The following is a 26,354-nucleotide window of genomic DNA, read 5'->3' as shown; positions in this document are numbered from 1 at the left end:
TCTTCAAGTTAATTTTGTTTTCTTAGACTTCCCCTGGGCAGCCCAAACTGTGTACCACACACAGTCCGACGCCAATCATCTTGAGAGAGAGCAGCACGTGGGGACGAACTCAGGGTAGTGGCGTGTGTGACGTTCAGTTTTGTGTCAACATAGGTGAACAAGGGTCTCCCTCGACATCCTGAGATGCTCTCGCAAAGTGTGGTCAAGCCCAGCCGTCGGGGGAAGAATAGAGGCCCCCTCTGTAGTCTAGTCACAGTCTTGATACACTTGTGCTTCCTGCAGCTACCTGAGTCCGGGGAAGCCTCTGGTTCACATCCAAAATATCCTCTGACACAATCACCCTTGGTCGAAAAGTGGTGTTTTAAGTGGATGGTGAATTTTTCACAAAATAATCACTTCCATCTGTTGCGGTTCTGATAGTTTTGTGGAAATTTCTGGAATCTCAAAAGTGCTTTTTAAAAAAAAATCATGAGTAGAGACTAACAAGTGCTTACAAATTTCCTTGTAGAAAGTTTATTTTAGCGAAATAAGGAAAACTATGTCAGAAGATATTTTTGATTGCGACACATAGTTTTGGGAGCCCCAATCAATTGATGTGGAGCTTGGGGCGTTGTGGTGGCTTGTTTGGCTTCTATTTTAAAAAGTCATCAGTTCAAAACCACCAGTCACCCCTTGAGCGAAAGTTGGGGCTTTCTACTCCTGTAAACAGTTCCAGTCTCAGAAACTCCCTCGGGCAGTTCTGCCCTGTCCTACTGGGTCCCTCTGAGTGGGCAGGGCCTCGGCAGCGTGAGTAAGCCAGTCCATAACATTGGAGGCTTATTAGTCGTCTTGGACTCCACTCACTGGATGCTTGTAGCACCCACTGCCTCTCAGCTGTGGGTTTCCCAAATTGTAAGTCTGTACAGGAGTAGATGGCCTCATCGTTTTCTCGTATGGAGTGGCTGGAGGTGTGGAACTGCCGACCTGGTAGTTAGCAGTCCAGCTAGTATCCCGCTAGGCCACCAGGACTCCTTATTTTGCCTATAGAATCTTTCCACGGTAGTACTTATGGCTTGAATTTTTTTTCTTTAGTTCTTTCAGCATGAGAAGTGGTGAATACTTTCTTTTCTTTTGTTTTTCTAGCTCCGGACCTTTGCCCACTTCATTAAAATACTTCCCTTTGCCTTCTGGAAGAGGCTTTACAATATTTTGTTTAGCTCTTGTACATCATCGTTGTTGTTTCTTAGTTGCTTTAGCTTCTCTGTGCACAAGAGCAAGTTGCAAATATCCTTCTGACATGGATTTTGTTTATATACACTCATATATGTTATATATACATTTAAACAATATTTAACGTGGTTATCTCAGAACATAGGCCCCAAGCGCAGTGAAAATATCCTTTTAAAAACTAGTCTCATTCCCAAGAATCCCTCCCCTGTGCAATCTCCTAAAATGCTTGGTACACTGAAGTCTCTGTAACTCGCTGAAGCTGGGAAAGGGACACGAAGAAAGAAAGATATGCATGACATTTGCTAAAGAGATTTGCCTGGCTGTTTGAGAAGATATTCTGTCAGTCAGAATCAGCGAACATCTGGAGCTATGCAGTATGAGGACTTGGCAGTGGTGGAAGCAGTGAAGTGTTCCACTATCTGACCTTGGTCTGATTTCACAATAGTATTGCCCAAATTTCCCTTACATGCTCAAATATGGCAGAGGATTCAACTTTCCAACTGATAATTATCTGAGGCAAGACAATGTTGCTGGATTTCCTGCACTGGGGATCTGTTATTTCCATACCTTTCTATCCCATATAGAAAAGACGAATGTAAAGAGCCCCAGCTTGCCTCACAGTCTCCTTGATGGATGGCTTGGGGGGGCTCCTGAACAATCTCATGGCTGGCAGCACCCCTCTCAGAATAAGAAGGAGAGTTCTTGGCTTGCCCTATGAGCAACAGAAAATCACCCTTTCTTCCAGTTTTGTTTTTTTTTAATTCAGATGACGAAAATACACATATAGAACATACTTGGAAACTCTGCTGGCCGACTTGGCAGGCGTTTCATATTTACTTGGACTTAACACGAATTGGATTTGGTTCTCTGATTTCCCGCCTCCATCTCTCGGAACGTTATTTACGATCCGAGCTAGTCTGCTAGTGGATCAGACAGGCACAGGGCACGTCTATTGTGTGTTTGTTCGGTAAGATTTATGCTAGCCCAAATTGTTTGATATTGACTTTCATTGTTGAAAATTTACTCTATTCGTTCTTGGTTTGGACCAAGCGTTTGTAGTGTGTTAGGGGCTCCTGGGGTGGAACATTTTATCTCTGCGACACTTCATGCAGAGGAAATTAAAAGACATAGAGGGAAAGCATTTTCCTAATATGTTTCCAATCATCTGTGTCCTTCAGTGATTTGATTTGTAGGAACCAGAGAGCATAGTGTTACTGAGCTTTTTTTTTTTTTTTTTTGTTCTTTTTTGATCATTCACAATTCTTTGGGAATTTAGATCACGGTTCCAAGTTTATGAAAACTTCTATTGAAATTTTCCTAAGCCCTCTAGGGTTCTGTGTGTGGGTATTAAAGGATTTATTGTTACTTTTTACTTTAAGCACGCAAAAGCCCACTGCCACTGGGCCCGTTCTGACTCACAGTGACCCGAAAGCACAGCGTAGAACTGCCCCTTTTGCGTTTCTGCACTTCAAAGCTGCCGTGTTTTCTTTTCCCGTGGAGCCTCTGGTTGTTTCAAACCACTGGCCTTGTGGTGAGCAGCTCAGTCATCGTCTGCCATACCACCGGAGGCATCAAACCAATCCAGGGAGGAAGGTCATGCCCTCTCTGTATCTTAGACAAGAACAGTGCTGTGAACTGGTGCTGACTGGCTTTCTAGAAGTCAACCATAGGGATAAAGACTCAGGCCCGATTTGTTTTTTTGCATCATCTTATGTATGTATTATTACTTCCATACTGAGATAGTTAGTTTATTGTGCCAACCTAGCGATAAACATATGTGGGGCTAATGGAAGCACAGAGAAATAAATGGCTCAGTGAGCCTCGCCTTTCTAGTTCTCGGGTCTCTTGCTTTCTGATAGTTGGACCAGGGTACAGCTGTGTTAGCCAGTTCCTTGCTTCAGCTGGCAAGGCTCACTTCCTGCAAGACATCCCTGAGGAGAAGCCGCATGGACCTACCCTGATGCAGTTCTGGGTGCTGGAGCAGCTATGTGCAGACCCCTGCCAGCGCTGAGATGCTTACATATTCACTGACTCGACTTTCCTCCTGCAGTCGGCATCATTGTGTGTGTTTTGTGAGATGGAGGAGGACTTTGTGGATTAGTGTCAGGCATATGGGTTAATGTTGGCCTCGTGTGCTTGGGCAGCACTGGGTTGGGATGTTTTCTTGATGCACATTTAACTTTTATATAAAATACTCTCTTATACACGAGTTTCTATGGATTTGTTTCTCTCAAGTACCCAAACTAACACACATTGGGAAATCCTTTGCCAAGGGCTCCAAAGGGCATGTAATATATAATGACTGAAGGCAAAATTAAGGCGCACTAGTGGTAGAATGATTAAGCACTGTGAACCAAAAGTTGAAGGTTCAAATTCTCAAAAAAAATTTTGAGTATGCAAACACCTGGTGACCCGGTAAAGATTATAGTATGGGAAACCCCGTAGGCTCACCTAGTGCCATACCGGGTTGTTTGCTGTGGGTCAGTACACAGAATCATCAACTTAAAACCTGTCCAAACCCACCGCTTCTGCACTGAGTGTGGCTCAGAATGCCTTTATGGGATATAGTAGAATGTCCTAACAGGGTTTCTGGGGAATCTTTATGGAAGTTGACAGCTACGTCTTTCTCCTACTTAGATGACCACATGGTTGTCCCTTTGCTGGTGGATTCGAACCACCAACCTTTAAGTAGCAGTGAAGTTCTTTAACCACTCGTGCCAGCCAAACTGGTAACAATAGCAAAGGAAAACTGAAGTGCATTGTGCCAGAGAGTGTAGCCCACCAAATCAAGGTCTTTGGCTGTGATTTTTGCATTGTAACTTTCTTTCTAGGTTGACTTAAGCTAATTGGCTTGGGTTTTTTTTGTGTGTCTCTGGTCTTTAACCCCCCCCCCCCAACCCCCTAATTGGATTAAGGTGGCTTCTGTTTATGCCAGTGATTTAGGGTGATTTCTATTTGACTATGAAGTAACCTATGGATGATAATCCATATACTCAGAGTTGTAAACTGGTTTCATCTAATTCACCACTTACAGGTGAAATGACGGTGAAGTCTGAACCATAGGTTTTCGAGTTTGGAGGCAGTAGTTTGTCAAGAGCCTTAGATAGGTGTATAATTTAGCAATTACTATATTTTCATTTTTTGCATTTATTTTTGACATATTTAAATTTACCTCTTGGCTCTTCAGAAAGGTTGGGTTCATTTTGTCATGATGTAAGACTCTCTCTCCCAATGGTGGCTCTGTCTTGAATGTCCCTCATAATTTATTAGGCACAAATGGTCAGCAGGTTATGCGTTTTGTCCCAGGCCCTTCTTGATCTATGACATTCCATTGGAAAATATAGTTAGGCTAATCTTCTCAGAAGTGGGCAAAGCCAGAGCAAGTGACTGCCAAGTGCTTCTTTGCAAAGCTTAGTTGTGTTTTGGGGAAAGTGGCCAAGGAGAATCGTGGCTTCTGTGATTGCTAGTCCTGCCTTAGAGAGCATAACTGCTATTTTCTTTTGCTCCAAAGATTCATTCTTGTTTTTTCTCTGCTTCTGTGGTTTCTGTCTAGGATGCAGCTATGAAGGAAATACATATAACAGCTCCTTCAAGTGGCAGAGTCCTGCTGAACCCTGTGTTCTGCGCCAGTGCCAGGTAAATCCCAATTATTTGATTCTTCAGTAAAATGGAATCCATTGTCTTCCTCAGCAGTCCCCTTTAGGTGACAAAAGGCCCAAACAAGGCAGCAAAAAATGAACAGCAAACCAATGACCACAACCAAATCTCCCAACGATATCCTTGTATCTACTGATTGTGACAGTCGCATCATACAGAACATTGCACGACGTGGTTCTAAAAGGCACAAGGTGGAGTGCTTCACCATTGCTCAGCTGTGCCTGCGAGGGCTCTTGTAAGATGCATCGGTCCTTGGGGGAAATACATGTCTTTCTGTGAAGCCAACTTTGAGCAAAACACGAATTCCTGTTTGCAGAAAAGAAGTATTATTGATAGAGGATATATGCTTCCTTTCTTTGATTTAGAAACACTTTGAACTGGAGCCAATCTGTAAGCGGTATTACATCTAAGCAATCGGTGTGCTGTAACCTCCATGATTTCAATCTGCAAAGTTGAGAAGCAACAACTGAGCTCTCATAGGGTCTGCTCAGGCGAAGTCCTATGAATCTGATTGGTACAAGTATAATTATACACTCTATGGCAAGATAATACAATCTATGGCAGAATAAATCAAGGGGCGGGGGCAGGGTCAGAGAAAGAGCCTAAATGTTGGAACTCCTTTTTTTTAAATCTCTGTATAAATACTCCGTTAAAAAAATACTGTTTCTTTAATTGTGACACAATGAAAACATTCTTCTCTGTGTGGAAGATGCTGTGAAATCAATTTCCCTCAGTCCCATCAGAATATCCAAGGTCATGAGTTTGCACTGAAGGAGGCTGGAATATGAATCATATACTGGGTATTTCACTCAAATATGATCGGAAGCATATTGACATTTGGTTTGCGGTGATCTGAGTTTTACATAGAGGTGCTCCTTTTATTCGGAGTGGGCTCGTCACTCATCAAAACTTGAGTTTCTTATCCATTAAAAATGTTCAGCTCTGCCTAAGTAATTAAAGAAAATAAGGTGTAGGAAGAATAGATATAAATAATAGATTCGTTGCATCCATAAGTTTGTCTAATTTTTACTCAGGGGTTTATAGATTCCTCTAGACTTATGGAACACACATGAGAAAAAATGAATTTTAATAGCATTGATAGTTCATATTCAATAACTTTTACCACCTGCCTCTTGACCAATGATATGCCCACTTTCCGGCAGGGGCGCTCTCAAAGGCACAGTGAGCAGCATGGGAGAATACTAATGATTCTCAGAAGAGCTCTAGAAGTTCGCGTCCAGGGAGTTAGAAATACAGAACGTGAGACTGGGGCAGAGAAAGTGGGCTCCGCCTACTAAAAATGAACTTTGTCTTTTATTTCTCTCCCCATTTTAAAACTATTTTACCTAAGCCTTTTTTTTTTTAAGTTAGTATAAGCCAAACGAAACCAGAGCAAACTCACTGCCAGGGTGCCAACTCATAGCGACCCTTCAGAACAGGACAGAACTGCCCTGAGAGTTTCTGAGACCGTAACTGTTTATGGGAGGAGACAGACTGCTCCCTCGGCAATGCTGTTGCCTACATCAAGTAACCACACAAGCAAATCTCTGTTAATTTACAGGAAAATAAAACATCACAACACAAAAGAGATTCCTCGGCTCAGTTGACACCTTTGGCCTCCTACTTACATGTTTCCTTCTTTAAGGAGTGGGCCTCAGTCCAGGAGGACAAAAGAGAAATGACTATTGACTGGTCCCTCTCAGGGACATTTCCATGCGAGACGCTCCTCTGCAGAACCACACAGTTGCAAGCACTTTCTCCAAGTTCCTTCCTTTCGCAGGCACCAAGTCAGTAACAGGGAAGATGATATTGTGTAGTAGGTCAACTAGGGGACCTGTCAATCACCCACCTTTCGAAGCCTTCCTTTGATCCCTAGGAAAGTGGGAAGCTGCTACTTGTCTAGCTGTTTCTCAGACTGTGGTGGCTTTTGCAGATTGCCACAATTCTTGAGGCTATGCTCCTGGAATTTCCACCAGCTAACAAGATCCCCCCATGGCGGACTGATGTCAGTAGAACTGCCAGCCAAAGACAGACTAGGCAATCTATATCGGACACTTAGCCATTGCCACCCTTACGGATTAAAAACAGAACACTGACTCCCTTGCTTTGGACATGACATTGGGAGGGAACAATTGCTTAGAGAAATGCATTGTATTTGGTGCAGCAGAAGTCTTATGATGAGGAGGAGACCTTTGGGGAGATGGTCTGGCATAGTAACCATCACAGGGGGCTCGAGTTGGCCAGTGACTGTGAGGTTGACCCCGGAAAGTGCAAGGGTTAGTACTGTTGCATGTTGGATCAACATGTGTCAGAGTCAACTCGACAACCTCATCTGTAAACTGGGAAGAAGATTATTTAGAAGGTAGCTGTATGCAGTTAGTGAGAGGGGTGGCATTACAAACACTCTGGTAGAGTGTCTGATACATGGGGGACAACTGGGTGCTAGGTACATACGACTGGCCTATTTCCAGGGGAGTTGAAGTCTCTCTCTATACTTAAAAGCCTCTTACCAAATGAGTTGGAACCCTTTCCTAAAATGATGAAGCATTTATCCTTATTTTCTCACTCCTAACTTCTTATTGGATGATCCCAGGCTCGGGATTCTTGCTATGACCTCACCTGAGTGTTCAATGTGGATTGCAAGCCTCAAGGAAAATGGATTTGGGCCCTAGCTCGTGCATTGCTTTAGCACGGGTCCTTTGGGATGTTGCACATGGCCGACATTTTTGGAGGTGTTTTTCCTTTCCAAATGGATACAGACCACAGTAACCCCCTCCGGCAGTAGAAGTTCAAGGTCGGACAGATCGGAAGACATTTAGGATCTAAACTTCTTGTTGGTTTGAGACCATGGTGGAGCACACTGAGGAAAGCTATTTAACAGACAAAACATTTACTTTTTCTTTTTCAGCCTGTGACACGGCCTCCCCTGAAAACACAACTAAACAATTAAAAAAAAAGCACAAATCAATCCACACAGTGGGTCGAGACTACAGAGAAAACAGTTCAAAGTGCCAGTAGGAAACTAAATTTAATCTAAATATTAGATTCATTTAAAAGATTAATTAGATCCTTGTAATCAGTTCCCCCTTTCCAACCCACTCACCCTCCACTCTCTCAGCATCGTCCCTCACACCCTTGGTCCTGAAGGTATCATCCACCCTGGATTCCCTGTACCTCCAACCCTCATATGCACCAGTGTACAGCCTCTGTCCTATCCAGCACATGTGACCTCTTCCCTGGGAGAGGGACAGCAGAGAAGGGGGGAAGGGAGACTCCGGATAGGGCAAGATATGACAAAACAACGATGTATAAATTACCAAGGGCATATGAGGGAGGGGGAACAAAAAAGAGGACCTGATGCAAGGGGCTTAAGTGGAGAGCAAATGCCTTGAGAATGATTGGGGCAGGGAATGTATGGATGTGCTTTATACAATTGATGTATGTATATGTATGGATTGTGGTAAGAGTTGTATGAGTCCCTAATAAAATGTAAAAGAAGAAAATAGAAAAAAATGATTAGGGCAAAGACTGTACAGATGTGCTTTATACAATTGATGTATGTATATGTATGAACTGTGAAAAGAATTGTATGAGCCCCAATAAATTGTTAAAATAAAAAATAATTAAAAAAAAAGATTAATTAGAGCCCTGAGATCAGTAAATGCTTCAGGATTGGAGAATGGGCCATTAGCAGCTGATGGCACACCATGTTTCATGAAATCAGAGGGCGTGAAGTAGTTACCACTGAACATTAAATAATGTAGCGCTCAGTACAGAAAACAAAATCCGCACAGCTGACCCAATAGACAACATCCGGATAAATGGAGAAACTATTCAAGTCGTCACGGAGTTTACTTGTACTCACAATCAACCCTCATGGAAGTAGCAATACAGAAATCAAACAACTTAAAAAAATTATTATATTGGGAAAATTAGCTGCACAAGACTTTTAAAAATAGTGTTCAAGGGCAAAGATGTCCCTCTGAGGACTGAGGTGTTCCTGACCCAAACCGTGGTATTTTCCATCACTTGGTGGTGTAGTGGTTACTTGCTGAGCTGTGATCTGCATGGTCAGCAGTTTGAAACCCGCAGCAGCTCCTCAGGAGAAAGACTGGGCTTTCTCCTCCTGTAAACAGTTACAGTCTCAGAAACCCACAGGGAGTCTCCAGGAGTCGGTATTGACTTGATGGCAGTGAGTCCTTTGGTTTTTTTCTCTCTTCTCTTCACGTTCATGTGACAGCTGGAAAATGAATAAGAAAGACCAAAGAAGAATTGATGCATTTGAATCATGGTGTTGTTGAAGCATCATGAAAACACTGGGAACTGCCAGCTGAACAAACCCATCTGTCTTGGCGGCAGTACAGGTCATCAGGAGAGACCAGTGCCCAGAAAAGGGCCTATGCTTGATAAGATAGTGAATCAATGCAAAAGAGGAAGACCTTTGACTGGATGGATTGACACAGTGGCTACAACAATGGCTCGAACACAAGAACGATTGAACAATTGTGAGAGCGGAGCAGCCCCAGGGGGTGTTTAGTCTATTGTATGTAGTGTTGTTAAAAATTAGAGTAGAGCTGAAACCACCTAACAACAACAACAACAACAAAAGTTTTCATTTGGTGGTTGAGGAAACTGAGACCTAATTAACTGCAATGTTACTATGTGCCAGGAGCTTTGTGGTGGGTGCGGAATGGGTGTATTATTGCTAAAAGAGTTCAAAAGACCTGGCTTCTGGATGCCAGTCTGGAATATTATGCTTTATATTCGGTGCCTCCTAATTAATGGGTGGAAGTGTAATAAGAATGATGGAAATATGGTAAGTACTAAAAGGAGATTTAAAAGTTGTGGACCGACAGCTAGACAGTCAGGTATTGACTTTAACAGCAAGAAGATCTTACCTACTGGCACATGTGTTGAAGAAAGCTGATGGTGCCCGGCTATCAAAAGATATAGCTTCTGGGGTATTGAAGGCTTGAAGGTAATCAAGTGGTCATCTAGCTCAGAAGCAACAAAGCCCACATGGAAGAAGCACACCAGCCTGTGTGATCATGAAGTGTCGAAGGGATCAAGTTTCAGGCATCAAAGGAAAAAAAATCATTGTGAATGAGGGGGAGTGCAGATTGGGGACTCAAAACCCATCTGTAGGCAACTGGACATCATCCCCTTACAGAAGGGTTGTAGGGAGGAGATGAGCCAGTCAGGGTGCAGTGTAGCAACGATGAACATACAACTTTCCTCTAGTTCTTAAATGCTACCCCCTCCCCACAATCATGATCCCAATTCTACCTTACAAGTCTGTTTAGACCAGAGGATATACACTGGTACAGATAGGAACTGGAAACACAAGGATTCCAGGACAGATGATCCTTTCAGGACCAGTGATGAGAGTGGGAGGGTGGAGGAAGGATGGGGTGGAAAGGGGGAACCGATTACAAGGATCTACATATAACCTCCTCCCTGGGGGATGGACAACACAAAGTGGGTGAAGGGAGGCATCAGACTGTGTAAAGCATGACCAAATAATAATAATTGATAAATTATCAAGGGTTCATGAGGGAGGAGGTGGCGGGGAGGGAGGGGAAAATGAACAGCTGATACCAAGGGTTCAAGTAGAAGCAAATGTTTTGAGAATGATGATGGCAACAAGTGTACAAACGTGCTTGACACAATGGATGGATGGATGGATTGAGATAAGAGTTGTATGAGCCTCCAATAAAATGATTTTTTAAAAAAAGAAGAGGCAAAAATGATAAGAGCCAGCAACGGGATCGCACCCTTGGTTCCCTAGTGCTATTCCGGGGGAGTGGGTGGCAGTCTTGCCTCACTTGTATGCCACGTGCTTTTGGACCCGGTCCCTCCCTCCCTTCTCACGTTCTATGTCAGGGGTCCCTCTCTGAAGCCTGGTTACCTTCCCAAAGCGGCTAACCCGGTCAGCGGGCACCGGGGACTGACTCCCCTCGCCAAATTCTGTTTTTCAGGAAGGTGTTGTCACGGAGGCGGAGGTGCGATGTGTTGTTCATTGTAAGAACCCTTCCAAGCATCTGGGAACCTGCTGCCCCACGTGTCCAGGTAACATTCTCGGGCAAGAAAAGCCTAGACGTTTCCTCGGTTCAGGTTGCTGCTGTTGACATTGTTGTGAGTTTGCTCAAGAATACATGATCGTACCCCCTTCCCTCTGCCCAGCCCTGTGTCCACGCTGTGTCTTGTACCTAAATGCATTCAGCATGCGCACTCCCGTGCTTAGAAGTGCGCTGTGCCCAGCCTCAGTGCAAAGTGCTGTAGGTCTTGGCATGGGCATTCTCTCGGCTCCAGAGGCCTGCTTTCCACTCCACCGGGCCACAGGTAACGCTTATTTTGGAAGGAAATGTTGTGGCTTTCCCTTGCTTCCAGAAATGTCCTTTTACTACTTCGGATTGCAATACCTTGGCCAGAGCTCGTGCTGATGATGAGGTGACCAGATGTTTTCTGAAAACCGAGAACTGTGTCCCTGAGTGGATTGAGCTTCGAGTTTTGCTGGTCTCGGTTTCTGTGTGGAGCAACAAGCTGGACAAACAATCCCCTTTTTTGAGAGCCCGCTCCCTAGCTGACAGCAAAGGCCCTTTCCTTTGGAGTGGCTGGAGAGCTTCTGCTTACTTTTCTGCACAGGATGACAAAAGGTCATTGCCATCTCTTCTGGCCCTTAAGTACCAGCCTGGGGAGTTTGAGGCAAGAGCTTTCTTCTGATCCCTTAAGCCATTGGCTGACAGCCTCAGACAGATGTTCTGTACTTTGGGTTTTTACCCTGAATGTTTTCACTCACTGGCGGTGATGCGACAGAACTGCTCTTTGCTTTAGAGGTGAATCTCCGTTAATGTCCTGGTGAGAAGGCTCAGCCACTACACAGCGGTGGCTGCCACCTTCTCAGCCTCCCCCCACACCCCTCGTTTATTATGGAGTGTGTGCCAGACCAGGGACCCTTCTCTGAGTCCCCCCAGGCTTACCACAACCACATGACCCCCTAAAAGAGCAATTGTAACAAATGGAGCTCTTGCTGTCCTCTGCTCCTGAGGTGAATAGCAGTCCTCCGTCCTGAGGAGGTGACCCCATCTTTTAGGCTGTTCAACTCTAGGGACACAAATTGCGGGCAGAGCTAACCTGCTTCAGCAATTGAAGCTGCCTTCTTGGGACACTTCCTTCCTGTCCTGTCCTCTTGTCAAGGTCCCGTGAAGAGAAGGGCTGCGCTTCCCCGTTGCACATGGCAGGGCACATGCCTCACTACCATGGAGTAGCTGGCTCGGGCCTGTAGCTCACACCGGGAGAAAGGATGCATGGACAGTGCGGAACCATCCGAGGTCCAAGCTGAGACTGCTGTCAGGCTCCTGTTCTGTCTTCACTGCACTGCCCGTGATGGCCACCACCCATCGACACCTATCTGAAAAGTTCATTTGCCAGTGCCACACATGCAGCCCTTCTCCCAGCTCCAGGGCACCCCGGGCACTCTGTGTCCTCAGTATGGATTTCTGTACCTCTCCTTCCTTCCAAAGGCCAACCTTTGTGACGCCAAGTGGAGGACTGAGATGCAGCCCATCCACAATGCAGTGTCCTCTGTCTGGGGAGAGAGGCCTCCGCCAAGATGGCATGGGGACAGTCCGCAGAAGCCTTGGGACATTTTGTGGGGTGATTCCTCAGGACTGGCACCTGTCATTGATCATGGAATGGCATTCCTCATAATGACAAACCTGGGCTGTCTATGGCCGATTTCTTCCTTAAACAGATTTCAGGGCATTCTTGGTTGTCTTCTCCTCCCTTTCTGTCCGACTCTTGTTTAAGGTTGTGCATACAAGTCCCCCGTAACAATTCCTCTATTTCAAATGTCGTGCCAAGCATAGCGTTTTAGTGGGGATCTCTTGGGAAAACTGCATGATGGATTCAGCTGTGCAGACAGATTTGGAAGAACGGAAGATCCTTTGTGAAAGGGCTGTTTGAAGCGAGAGGGCTCTGAAGGGCACTTCGCCTTTGACTCAATTGCAGCCACTGGCGCGTCCTTTGACTTGGTCTCTATATTTAGCTGTAAGAACAGCAGGTGCCATGGCCAGATCAGGCCGAACTGGGTGTCCTGCTTAGTCTCCATGTCAGGAAGCAGCTGCTCTGAAGGTTGGGTGGCTGTCTGGATGAGCAGGTCTTGAACATTGGCTCTCTGGGGCACGCATCAGTCCTTTCCAAGAGTTTTCTCTGGTCTTGCATGACAGTGGTGCTGCTTCTAGAACTGTCTGCTATGTGAAGGGTGACTGCAGATGCCCTGGCACAGGGTTTTGTGAGAATGGCCCTGGCCTGGTCATTATCTGCCAGCTCTCACCTAGCTCCTATGACCAGCGGTCCCTGGCTAGCTCATACTTCAGGTGTCGTGAGGGCTCCCCATTGTATGGCAGGTCATGAATTATCCTGCTGTCTAGAGTAACCCCTTTCTAAACCAGTGCCACAGTGCCCAGTATGCTGCGCCAGCAACCTTTAGGGCCTGTTTGTTTAACACACGTGGTGTGGTCACAGCCACTTTAACGCTAGCAGGATCAGATTGAAACCTGGGGGGTAGGGGAGGGGGCATCTGACCGTGATAGGCACCATGCCTCTGAAGGTTCACAGTGAAGACCAAGACTCAAGGTACCAAGCACCTGAGAGAGGTGGGGCAACTCCTGGATACTCACTGAAAAGCAGCTCTCTGAAGACCAATTTACTTTGCTCTCCACCTTCTCCTCTCTGCTCTGATGGATCTGGGATATGACTTTCTGGGCAGTGGTCAAGAAGATCCTGATGTGGCTCTGTAGACACACTTCATGACTCACACGTGGACTCCTCCCCCTTGCTCTGACCCCACTTCCACCGTCTTCGTTACACCGGCATCTTTGGGGTTGCTGAATCCATGTCAGTCATCTGTACTTGATTCCTTATGATGAAGTAATCTTGTCCATCGACTCAAAGAGGGTGTTGCACCCAAACTCCAGTGGAGGTGGGGGATGGGAGGCAGATGAGCAGGGGATAGAACATTGATGCCTACCTGACAGAGGCGAGGGTCTGAATTCTAAATTCTTCTTTGCCTTCTAGGTTGTGTGTTTGAGGGTGTGCAGTACCGAGAAGGGGAGGAGTTTCAGCCCGAAGGGAACAAATGCACCAGCTGTTCGTGTGTTGTAAGTTCTGCCCTGGTGGTTACCTGGGTGTTTGCCCTGGGTCAGCTGCTGCTGGGAATCCCACAGACTACCCCCTCCGGACCACCTCTCTCTCTTCTCCTCTCCTGATGTGCACCCCGGGAAGTGCTCAACACTGTGAGGCAGTGATGATGGGTACTCCTTTGTGGTGGGTCTGCCCTGTGCACGGTAGGATGTTCAGCTACATCCTTGGCTTCTAGCCACTGGATGCCAGGGGCCAGCTGTAGACTCCCCTTCGGCAGCATGGCAATCAGAAATTTTTCCAGACATGGTCACATATATCCGGGGGTCGAAAGGATCCCCAGATGGAGACCCCTGCTCCAAAGGGCAAAGGAAGAGCCTGACCTTCCACAACCTTGTCTTCCTCTTTGGGAAGAGCCTGAATTCAAATTTCCTTAGGGCAGAGGACCTTCTTGCTGAGGCCACTATTGAATCCTTCGTGCAGTCAAATGGGAAGCAGATGCGGACAACAGGCCAGCTTGCCACTGTGTTTTCCACAGGGGGCCAGAACTCGGTTCGAAGCTGGTCATTTACACTAGAAGGAAATGGACAGGAAGAAATTGTCTGCAAATGATGGAACTAGAACAGAGTAGAGATTACTGAGACAAAACACTGGCCTGCCCTTCCAAGTGATGCTGACTTTGAATCTATAGTCTTACGGAATATTTTCAGAGGTATAGGAATGAAAACAGAAGACATTTGTGTGTGTTATACACAAAGGATTTTTTTAATTAACGCCTTTTAAATTTGGATTTTCATTTGTACCAGTGCTGAATATGGTGCTGGGGAATCTATTAGGGCATACAGGGAATCTTAACCGACTGCTTTTTGAGTAGAGTTAGCACACCCTAATCGTTTAAAGCTTTTAATCCTTTGTACTAAAGAACAAATATTTCCCAAGTCATTTGTGACTCAGTATGCTTCAATATTTATATCTAATTACACATTAGATATAATTTCTATCTATCTATCTATCTATCGAATTATACAGACACACTCACAAATACAGGAGTCCTGGTGGTGCTGTGGGATATATATTAGGCTGCTAACCACAAGGCTTGCAGTTCAAGCCTACCAGCCACTTTGAGGGAGAAAGATGAGACTTTCTGTTTCCATGAAGATATAGGGATTCCAACTTCCTAAGTTCACCAAACCAGAATCACATATGGATCATCAGGAATCATAGCATTTGTCTTTTCTCCTCATATATTTCCTAAACCTTTCCTCTTTTCATGCTCATACAACCTAAAAAGAAGTTAAAGTCAGCAAAGAAATTCTGAGTGAGAAAGAGCAAAGGCTGGAAGACAAGATGAGGGGAGGTAAAAAATAGGAAGGAGGAGAGAGACACACATTGATCTTTAACTTATAGTATAATATATAATATTTATAATATGATAAACTCACTGCCATCGAGTTGATTCTGACTCATAGCAACCCTATAAAACAGGGTAGAACTTGCCCCATGAGTTTCTGACACTGTAAGTCTTCATAGGAATAGAAAGCCTTGTCTTTCTCTTGAGAAGCAACTGGTGGCTTAGAACTGCTGACCTTGTGGTTAGCAGCCCAACACATAACCTCTGTGCCTCAGGACATCTTAATAATATGATAGTGCATAAATTAGAATATATACTTGTATATGTATGTATAATACAAAGCTATTTTATTAATAAAGAGGAGTATGATTTTGCCCCTTCAGATTCAAAATCCATTTTTTTCTCTCATGCAAGTATTGGCTCAATAATATTCAAAATGAAACGATTTGCTGTCGAACGTTGCCCCTTTCTCAGTTTTATTTCTTCCCATATTATAGCTTTAATAGCTTTCTGATTTTTGTTTTCTATGTATTATTTTTGGAGGAGTCCATCGAAGAAAAACAAAGCACACGTCAGTAGGAAATTGTAGATCTGCATCTGAAAGACTTGTCTTCAGGCACGCCACAGTTGTGGACAGCTGGGCCTCCTTGGGGAGGGAATTTAGACGGAGACATGGAGGATGGGCCATCCCTACAGTTGTACCTGTGACAGTCAGATAAAGTTCTGTGATGCTGGGGCTGGAAATTAGCACAGACATTACATACACAGCAGCCACAGGCTGGACAGTTCCCATGGCCTTCATATTTCACATCTTCTTAAACACAGTGTCCCCGCATTGAAGCTCGCCTGCAGGCCCCAGGGCAGCTGTATATACTTTGTGGCCATTGGAAGTCTTGGCTTCCGTTTTCATTAGAGAAAGGAAACCCAAGCATACCCAAGCTTCCCTGCGAAGCAAGTTCTCTGTGGATCTAGGATGTGTGTCATCTCTTTTATTTCTAACTCCTACCTTCTTTGTACGTTGCATGTTGCCACTGTCAGATTGAGCAGCAGTGGCTAATGGATGGCCTATTTTATTCTATGCACCTGATAGGGCTTCAGACTGGTTTGTTCTGGTTCTGACTTCTCCTGAGAATTTCATCTCCACTCTAGACTGTAGATGCTAGTCGAAAAATCCGCCGTTTAACAAGACTGGGTTGGAGTGAACTGGTTCAACACTGGGTTCCCGATAGAGTCTTTATTCTCATAGAAAGAGACGATGGAGCACTTGCTTGCGTGGAGGGCCCTTGAGTGCAAACCTGGTTTAGGTTTCCTTTCATATTGCTATCTTTTGATGTAGTATGTGGGAAAAGAAAGTGCTGTCTTGGCAAAAAGTGCTTCTTGCTCATGAGTGGCACCTATGGAGATGTTTGCCTTCGAAGGGAGTGTTCCACCAGCAGGGCTGGCCCTGTAACTGAGGTGTAGACTTGGACAGGGTGGTCCTGGCCACGGGCCTGGAGGTTCTGGCACATAGAGGAGCATGTGGATGTGTGAGGTGCCATCTTGCTGAGTGACGGGGCAAAGTTGGGAAGGGCTTTAGATGGGAATGGTGTGAAGCCAAATGCTGTACCTAGGAGGTGCCAGGGAGGGACATTCAGAATGGTGGGCAGGAGGTTCCCCTTGCAAATATAACAAGGGCTGTCTCAAAGTGGGCTTCAAAAAGTTCTTGGAAAAATTCCATTATCTTTTAATTCCATTTTTCCATGAATGTTCTGAATCCCCCGAATAAAATAACTTGCTTCGGTTTGATACAAAGGAAAACAATAATATAGTATATAGATTTATAAACATAGTCATGTATATGAGTGAATCCATATACAATTTGAGTCTGTATATGATCTTTAGTTGAATATACACTTATTTGAATGTACAGATTGTCCCATTTCCACAACTCCATTTTAAGTCGGCGCTGACTTTTGTTTGTTTTCATTATTACTACCGTCTTTATAAAGGTGCTGCGGGTTATGCATTAGACTGTTAACCACAAGGTCAGTGGTTCAAACCCACCAGCCTCTCTTTGGGAGAAAGATGAGACTGTCTGCTACTGTGAAGATTTGCAGTCTTGAGAACTCTAAGGAGCAGCTCTCCTCTGTCCTGTAGGGTCTCTATAAGTCAGAATTGACTAGATGGCAGTGGGTTTGGTTTTTGGTTTTCTAAAAGGAATCTTGGTAGGAGAGTGGGTAAAGCACTCTTCTGCCAACTGAAAGACTGGAGGTTCAAACCCATCAGCCACCGTGAAGGAGAAAGATGTGGCATTTTGCCTCTTAGAGATTTATACCCCTGGAAGTGCTGTGAGGCAGTGGTGCTCCATCCTGTAGAGTTGCTATGAGCCAGGAATTATTTGATGTCAGTGTTGTATGTGTGTGTGTGTGTTCAGTTTTTTTGCTCGTGTATTTATGAATCCAAACTTTAAGCACTGTGAATGAACATTTGCGAATAATACTGTTAGCTAATTTATACTCTGCAACAAGATAGTATATATTACTAGTGATAAAAGGTCCCCAAAACCACCCCAACTACTCACAGACAGTTGTAAGAATGGTTAATTATTACTCGAATACATTGTACTTGTATTTCTATATGTACAGGAGATATTCATCTATATTTGCATAATACATATGAACAGAAGTCGAATCCCCCCTTCCATGGACGAAGCGTAGGCTTGTTTCCAAGGCAGTGTGCCTGAGGCTCAGCCACCACACAATTCCAGGGGAGGCCTGTGTGTTTCTATAGACTCCATGGAGTCTCCAGACCAAGGCTCTCTGCTTCAGTGAGGATTTGCATCTCAGACATTTTCTATGGGGTTTCTGTGCATGGAGATGGACTCAGGGGCAGTGGGTGTGGTGTTTGACTCGGTTTAAGGGCAGCAGGGAGGCGAAGAGGAGGAGGTATTGTGGAGGAAGGGTGATAGGAAAGCTTTGGAAATAAATAGTGGGAATGGGCACCTACCATGGTCAATGTCATTAACTGGCATATAAAATGCTGACATGGGACACACCTGGTCAAATTGCTATTGTCAGGTGTATGACAATGAAATGAAATGTCTCCTTCTCGCCCACACTGTGGCAATCAGCTCCTAAAATGTTGGCCTTTCTTACTTGGGAGAAAGATAAGCTGTTGTCCAGTATCCCATGCTCATTAGATTACTGTCTGCCTTGGAGAAGCACATTCAAGGGGCTGAACCTCTCCGATGCATCCCTAGTATCCTTGATGTAGCAAGCTGTTCCTCAGGTGCAAGTGAATGTTGAACTTAACACATGACTTTTAAACCCAACCCTCTAGACTATGCCCTCCATCATTTATGAACATCTATCGATTAAAAAAAAGCCTATATAAAAGCCAATCACCAGAAAGACACTGATAGAGTGACAGTCACCTGACTGAACATGAATTCCTTAGCCAGTGAAACAAACACTGTACACATGATTTGGTATCCTCAATTTTAGTTGGGACAGTACACGCGCCATTCCAGACAACTGAGAACATGTGGATGTTTGAAGATATCTGCAGAGCATTTTACAACCTCTTGGTCTTACCCGTTCTGGAAGCAGAGTGTCCAGCATTTCTAGGTGTGAAGTTCATCATGACTCACAAAATTTAGTGCCTGGCCATCACTTGTGACACCGCATCATCCCTTTTACCCACTACATAAATAAGAAAGCCAAAGGAATTAAGTCTCTAGGACTAATCAGCAGAGTGATTAGTTCCTTTAGTGGCCTGGCTTCTTATCGCCTGAGTCATATTAGTCTGTATTCTGTATGTGATGTGCTCAGCGTGAATATGCCCGCCCTATATTCATTTGAAAATGGCAAGGGCTGGGCTGGATGGCACCAGTCTATGCTAATGACCCACAGGGGTTCCATCTAAAAGGAGCAGGACAGGGAACCATGAAGAGCTCTGTGGCTTTGTTCTCCTGAAATAACCTTCCTGGGAGTTCTGTTTTCCCTGGGAGACAGCCCTTTGCAATATCTAAAGTGTGAGGGGAGCAAAGGTGTTTATGGACTTCAGGGCTTCTAAGAGCCCCGCTCTCCCTCTCTCTCTCCCTCCCTCCCTCTCTCCTTCTCTCTCTCTCTCTCTCCCTCCCTCTCTCTTCCTCCCCCTCTCTCCCCCTCCTTCCCTCTCTCTCCCCCTCTCTCCCTCCCCCTCTCCTTCCCCCTCCCTGTCTCTCTCCCTGTCCCTCTCCCTTCCTGCCCCTCCCTGCGAGAAAAAAAAAAAAAGAAAATGGCAAGAACATGGTCCTCTCCTAAGGCGGAAGGCAAAGCATGAGGTTTGCGAAAATCTGAGCATCAACAGATGCTCTCATGTGCCTCCTTTTGCTCTGAGCTTGAGTTCTTATCATGCGCCAGAGACCAACCTCCAATGCGTCTGCCTGTCTCCTTTTAGTCCAATTCCATGGGAACAGAAAGGCAGCCGCTGGCTCCACCACTTTCGTAAAACCTGACGTCTTCGCGGATGTCAGACTTAAGACCAAAATGCCAACGAGAGAGGTCCATGTTCTTTTTCACCCAGCTCTTTTCAGAACCGGATGGGCCCAGCGAGTTTAGAAATTGTGCCCTGACAGGAACATAGCTAAGCTGCAGGATGCCCTTCAAAGGGTGGCAAGTCTTCAGTCTGTAAAACCAACCCGATTAACCGGCCAAGATCAATTGCTTTTGCTGACAAAGGGTATTAAGTTCAGAGGATTTTAACCAATAAACATGGGTTGTTAATGGGCTGTCTGAGATGCAGGAGCTGGGCTTTATTGGCTCTTAGAAGCCCTGAAGTCCATAAACACCTTTGCTCTGCTCACACTTTAGATATTGCAAAGGGCTGTCTCCCAGGGAAAACAGAACTCCCAGGAAGGTTATTTCAGGAGAACAAAGCCACAGAGCTCTTCATGGTTCCCTGTCCTGGTCCTTTTAGATGGAACCCCTGTGGGTCATTAGCATAGACTGGTGCCATCCAGCCCAGCCCTTGCCAAAGGCTCTGGCCTCCTTAGCTGCCTTCTCCTTTGGTGCCTCTGCTCTGGCCTCTCTGCTCTGCTGGCAGATCCTCTTGATCCTGAAGACCCAAATGTGATCCAGGGACCAGCATCCTGGTTAGGAAAACCAGAATCTCAGGCCCCATCCCAGATCCATTGAGCTGGAACTGAGACTTAAGAGGATTCCCAGAGGATTTGTTTGGCAAATCAAGTTTGAGAAGTGCTGATCTGTTATCTCCTGGCCTGGACTCAGGCTGGCTTTTCTCTCCTTTCTTCTCTGCAGTACCTTCCTCCCTAGTTAACACCTCCTTATCCTCTACTTGCAAGCTTATCTGTGCCTTCCGTTGGGAAGCTTGTCCTGACTCCCAATGCCAGATCAGACCCTGTTGTTGAATAACCCCTTCGAATGCACCCCACTCGCCATTGCCACTAGTCACTCAGTGGAGACCTGTGTGTTGCCATGGTGCTGAACAGGTTTCAGCAAAGCTGCCTGGCTCAGATGAACTAGGAAAACAGGCTGAACAATCGAGCTCTGAAAATCCACCACCGAGAAACCTCTGGGTCACAACAGTCTGATTTGCACCTGCTCCTGCGGATGCTGCAGGGACTGGCAGCATGCCATTCAGCTGTGCCGGGCTGTCACTCCAGGGCAACACCACTCCTTGCTGTATCTGATGGACACTGATGTCTTTCTTTCTTTCTTTCTTTCTTTCTTTCTTTCTTTCTTTCTTTCTTTCTTTCTTTCTTTCTTTCTTTCTTTCTTTCTTTCTTTCTTTCAACAATTCTTTGAAACTAGCTAATGTGCCATGACAAAATTTAAGGCAGTTTCCATTTAACTTTGTGTTCCCTTTATTACCACCCAGGTGAGTGTTTCAGTCTGATGGGTAAGGAATCTGCAGGGATAGTAGGGTGGTGGCTCTTCCCTCTCTCTCTTTTAAATTTAAATTTTGTTCATCTTTGTATTACTGTCCACCTTTTATTTGTAGAGTGTAACACATACAGAGAAAACCACACTCTATGCATCTTGTCACCACAGTGATGGGGTCCTGGTCACTTCACCGTGGATGAGTTCTTTCCTCTTCCTCCTCCTCCTCCTCCTCTTCCTCCTCCTCCTCCTCCTCCTCCTCATTTTTCTCTCCCCACTCACCTTCCCGCTTACCTCCTTGTCTCTTCCCTCTCCCCGCCCGCCCTGGCTCTGGGTTAATCATAATCTCCAAAGGTTTTTTCTTTTGATGTGAAGCCATGTTCTTCCCTTCATGATATTGCTGTCATGGGGCATTGATCTTTATGAGTTTTGATAACGTTGCTGAGTGTCCTGTCCTCCAGTTTTGCCCATCTCGTGAGGTGTTTGACAGACTGGTCATTCTGTTTTAAGGATGCACAATATTCCATTGTGTGACTGCGCCAGCGTCTGCTTATCCTTTTCTGCGCAGATGGGGGTTTTTGATTGTTTCTTTTTGCTATTATAGGAATCTCTGCAATAAACATAGGTGTTTGTGTTTTGATCTTTATTTCTTCAGGGTATATACCCAGTGAAGAGATTGCAGGATCCTAAGGGTAATTGTATTTACATTTGTTTAAGGAAGTGCCAGACTGTTGTCATAGTTGTACAACAATGTATAAGCATTGCAATCTCTCCACATCCTCTTCAGCATTTAGTATTATTGTTTGTTTTTTTCAATTTTTGCTAAGAGTGTTAGTGTCAAGTGGTATCACATTGTTGCTTTAATTTGTATTACTTTTATGACCAATGACATCCGTTTCTCATATGGCTCGTGACTGCCTGCAGTCATATTTTGTAAACTGTTTCGCTTCATGTCTTATGTCCATTTCTGGGTGGTGAGCAGCCTAGAGCATAGACCCCCCCCTATGCTACTTGGTCTCCTGTGTCCATTTTAAAAATTAGGTTATTTGTACTTTTTCTCCTTAAATTGTTGTATAGATTTTTGAAATTAGCTCTTTATCTGATACATAATTGCCAAATACCTTCCCCAATCTGCGGGGGCTCTTGTTCCGTTCTTTCAGTGATGTGTTTTGATGTCCACAGGAGCTCCTGTGGCATCGTTGTTACTGGTTGGGCTGCTAACCGCAAGGTTGGTAGTTTGAAAGCACCAGCTCCTCTGAGGGAGAAAGGGGAGGCTTTCCAATTCCATAAACAGTTACAGTCTCAGAAACTCACGGGGGCAGTGCTAGCTGTCCTATAGGGTCGCTGTGTATCAGCATCAACGGGATATCAGTGCGTTTGGTTTTTGAGGATTTTTTTAATGTACACAATGTGGTATTTTCAGAAGTTGACAATATTTTGTCTTCTTACCTACCAAACTTTGTTTTTGTTCATATGAATCATTTTATACTACAATGAACAAAAGCATAAATGTGTCTGAGAAGTTTCATAAAACGTGCACCTTAATTATAATAAACCATGCTGAAGTCAGTCAAAATATAAAGATATGTAACTCTTCATCAATCTCCTCTATAAGAAAATTCTAATACAATTTTAAGATGAGAAATGTGTTTTCTTTCCTGAATGAGCTATCCATTTTATTAAATGGGGATCTGAGAAAAGAAGACATTTATACTGTACATTGGGAGTAATTCTTATATAATGGCACTATTTATTTATTTATTTATTTATTTATTTAATCATTTTATTGGTGACTGGTACAACTCTTATTACAATCCCTGCATCCATCCATTGTGTCAAGCACATTTGTACATTTGTTGCCATTATCATTCTCAAAACATTTGCTTTCTACTTGAGCTCTTGGTATCAGCTCATTTTCCCCCTCCCTTCCCTCTCCCCCTTCCATCATGAACCCTTGATAATTTATAAATTATTATAATTTTGTCATGTCTTACACTGTCCGACGTCTCCCTTCACCCACGTTTCTGTTGTCCATCCCCCAGGGAGGATGGTAGATCCCTGTAATCAGTTTCCCCTTTCAACCCCATCCTCCCTCCACCCTCCACTCTCACCACTGGTCCTGAAGTGTTCATCTGTTCTGGATTCCCTGTGTGTCCGGTTCCTATCAGTACCAGTGTACATCCCCTGGTCTAGCTGGATGTATAAGGTAGAATTGGGATCATGATAGCATTTAGGAACTAGAGTAAGGTTGTATGTTTCATCGTTGAATGTGTCGAAAGACCTGGATAATTAAGCCACACATGTAAAAGGGGTTGTTTACAAATAAGCCATCTATGTACCTGCCAAATATTTAAATGGATTTGTATTTAGCCATTTTTATTTCTGGGTTTTGGCGGGAACTCTGTGTTGGTCAGTCATTTTGTATATTCAGGGCATGGCAAAGCATGGGCATGTGAAATAATTCGCGAACACTTTGAATACTGGCTCCTATTTTGTTTTCTTGCCCTGCTGCCCTCTCCTCCCCACAGTCGTTCCTGATTCCGCGGGCACTGGCCGGATGCGCATTGCCGCGGATGGGCTCAGAAGGAAGATGGCTGTATTTATGTTGCTCTGCTCTAGCAGTTACTCTAAACTGCTTTAAAGGCAGTGAGGGTGGCTTTCCCGGGGCATCCCTGGTTTGAAAAGTGTTCTCCAAGCCTCAGAGTTCCCCCCAGCTGGCAGCAGCAGGCAAAGGCGGCCGCAGGAAGCCCGTGGCAGTGATCAGAGCCATGTGCTGTACTCCTTCGTGCTCACAGTGGACCTTGCTCTGAGGTTTGGGGGAGACGGGTCGGCCTCCCTGGCCCCCGCCTGCAGAGCGCACTCGCCTGGAACTGGAAGGAGAGAGCCACCTCATCATTGCCAGTGTCATAGACTGCTGCGTCCATCTCTGTTATAGAAGCCCAACCCCTCTGCCCGTCCTGTGACATGGGGTCCTGGGTCCCCAGGGCCTGACCCCTCTCATGCGGCCTCTCCCTTCCTGGAGGTAACGTGCAATTTGGCAGATGTTAGTCACAGGCTGTCATTAGAGCTCCCTTGTCCAGGGGGAGACATTTGGCTACATCTGGGCTATAAAATGGAGAATTGAGCAATTACCCAGTGAATTAGATCAATGTGGGCAGTTTATCTGAGAAACGTGGGCCAAGAGCTATCACATCAGTCTTCAGAACGAGTCTGAAATATTGGTATAATGATCTCAGTCGTCCATTCTGTGTGGTGGCCGTATCATTGGAGGGCAGGCAGGAGGTAGTTTTAAGCAGTTCATTGATCAAAAAGTCCTGTTTCTTGAATGATTGAAAAACACTTGGGGCCTCCTACTGAGAGAAGGGGCCTCCTACTGGCTCAGAAAAGAAAACGGTGTTCTCCTGGCTCGGGGCTGGACCGTGAAGCCGGGCATCTCGGTGTTTGACTTTCGAAGGAATCTGGTGGCTGCGTTCTCCCTGAGCTAAGGTTTCACCGGAGCACTGACTGCAGTGCCAGTCTCTGTAGACTAAATCCAAAAAGCTACAGCTGTTTTCTGCGCATTCTCGAAAGTGTCATCAACATCATCTGTTCATAAGCAAAGCAGAGTTGATCACTTCTCATGGTTGTTGTTGGATAATGTCTAGTTGGTTTTGACGCATAGCGACCCCATGTGACTAGTAAGGCTGCCCCAGAGGCTTTTCTCGGGACAATTATGTTGCTTGGCTCAAGCGTAGCGCCAACTGTGAGGTTAGTGCAGGGCAGGACAGGGGTTCATCCTGTTGTTCATAAGGTCGCTGTGGGTCGGAACCAACTCAATGGCACCTAGCAACAATTACAACTACTATGGAACAGATTGTCGTATGCTTGCTCGCTCAGAGCTGCTGGGTGCGTTCAAACTGCCAACCTTTCCATCCACTCACTGCCAACACATAAATGCCAACTCATCGCAACCCTATAGGGTGCCGTAGAACTGCCTCCGTGAGTTTGAGAGGCTGTCACTGTTCGCGGGATAGAAAGTCCTGAGGAGCGGGCTGCTGGTTGCTTTGAATGACTGACCTTGCAGATCACAACCCACAACCCAATGCATAACCACTATGCTGCCAGGATGTCTTCACCTTTAGGCCTCATGAATTTAACCACTGGTGCTGTCTGACGTGGGGGGAATTACATTGATCGAACTTTAATAGCTTTTAGAAAAGATAGGTCATGTTTATGAAATTTGTTGGGTGGGGTGAGTGTCTGTATTAGTTGGTAGCTGTGTGGTACTTTGATGCAGAACCCATGCCCTTGATATTTCAACTACTGACATCACCACCTTTAGTGGACGGATTTCAACAGAGCTTCTAGACTGAGACAGACTAAGAAATAGGAAGAAAAATCTGGCAACCTACTTCTGAAAATTAACCAATGAAAAATGTATAGATCAATGCTGTTCAATAGGATGCTGGAGATGTCCTCAGATGAAAGATTACACCATAGGCCTAGGACCACGCAATATTTTATTCTGCTACACATCAAGCAAGAGTTTAGGGTGTGTGTGTGAGTGGGGGAGTGTCTTTCAAAGTTGGACATGTTTTATGGTATAATAGTTTAGAATGGTTGGAAATAACCGGCGAGGGTTTCTAGGCATGTCTTAAAAACTTCTGAGCCTAGTGGAGTGCTTTCACTAAGTGCCTGAAAGGATTCTGACTCATAGTAACTCTGCCCCCTGGAGTGGAGCTTCTCTCCGAGTTCCCAAGGCTGTACCTTGTTAGGGAAGCAGACTGCCACACCTTTCTCTTTGGAGCGGCTGGTGGTTTCAAACCACTGACCATTCATTCCATGGGCAGCTGGTAGCTTAACTGACCGGAGATTTCAATATATGTTTTTTTAATGTTAAAGAGCTTGGGAATGAATATTCTATGTTTTAAATCTGCTTTCAGCTGTGACTCACGTGTTTTCAGGCCAAATCTTGCATGTGAATCCCCAACGTATGTCTTTATAGTTTTAGTGGCTTCTATGTTTTCTTATGATTATTTCTTCATATCATTTGTAGCTGAAGCATCCTGTAAAGTGTTTCTCCTAAACTGGGAGTCACCACCTTAATAACGAGCCCAACAGGGAAAATAATTGGAAAGGAAATTTCTTTTCTGATA

General features: G+C 45.0%; 1 protein-coding gene across 1 annotated transcript in view; it reads left to right on the top strand.

The window, feature by feature from the left end:
- Positions 1-26,354, top strand: part of BMPER (BMP binding endothelial regulator) — a 283,741-nt gene that overhangs the window by 59,360 nt on the left and 198,027 nt on the right. Inside the window, exons 4-6 of the mRNA XM_075557553.1 lie at positions 4,763-4,845; positions 10,845-10,935; positions 13,945-14,027. Of these exons, the coding sequence (XP_075413668.1) occupies positions 4,763-4,845; positions 10,845-10,935; positions 13,945-14,027 (257 nt within the window). The remainder of the gene's footprint in view (positions 1-4,762; positions 4,846-10,844; positions 10,936-13,944; positions 14,028-26,354) is intronic.

This window comes from Tenrec ecaudatus, chromosome 9 (assembly GCF_050624435.1).
Source record: "Tenrec ecaudatus isolate mTenEca1 chromosome 9, mTenEca1.hap1, whole genome shotgun sequence".
Taxonomy (NCBI): Eukaryota; Metazoa; Chordata; class Mammalia; order Afrosoricida; family Tenrecidae; genus Tenrec; species Tenrec ecaudatus.
The sequence above is the reverse complement of the archived record's forward strand: the minus strand, read 5'-3'. Positions and strand labels throughout refer to the sequence as shown.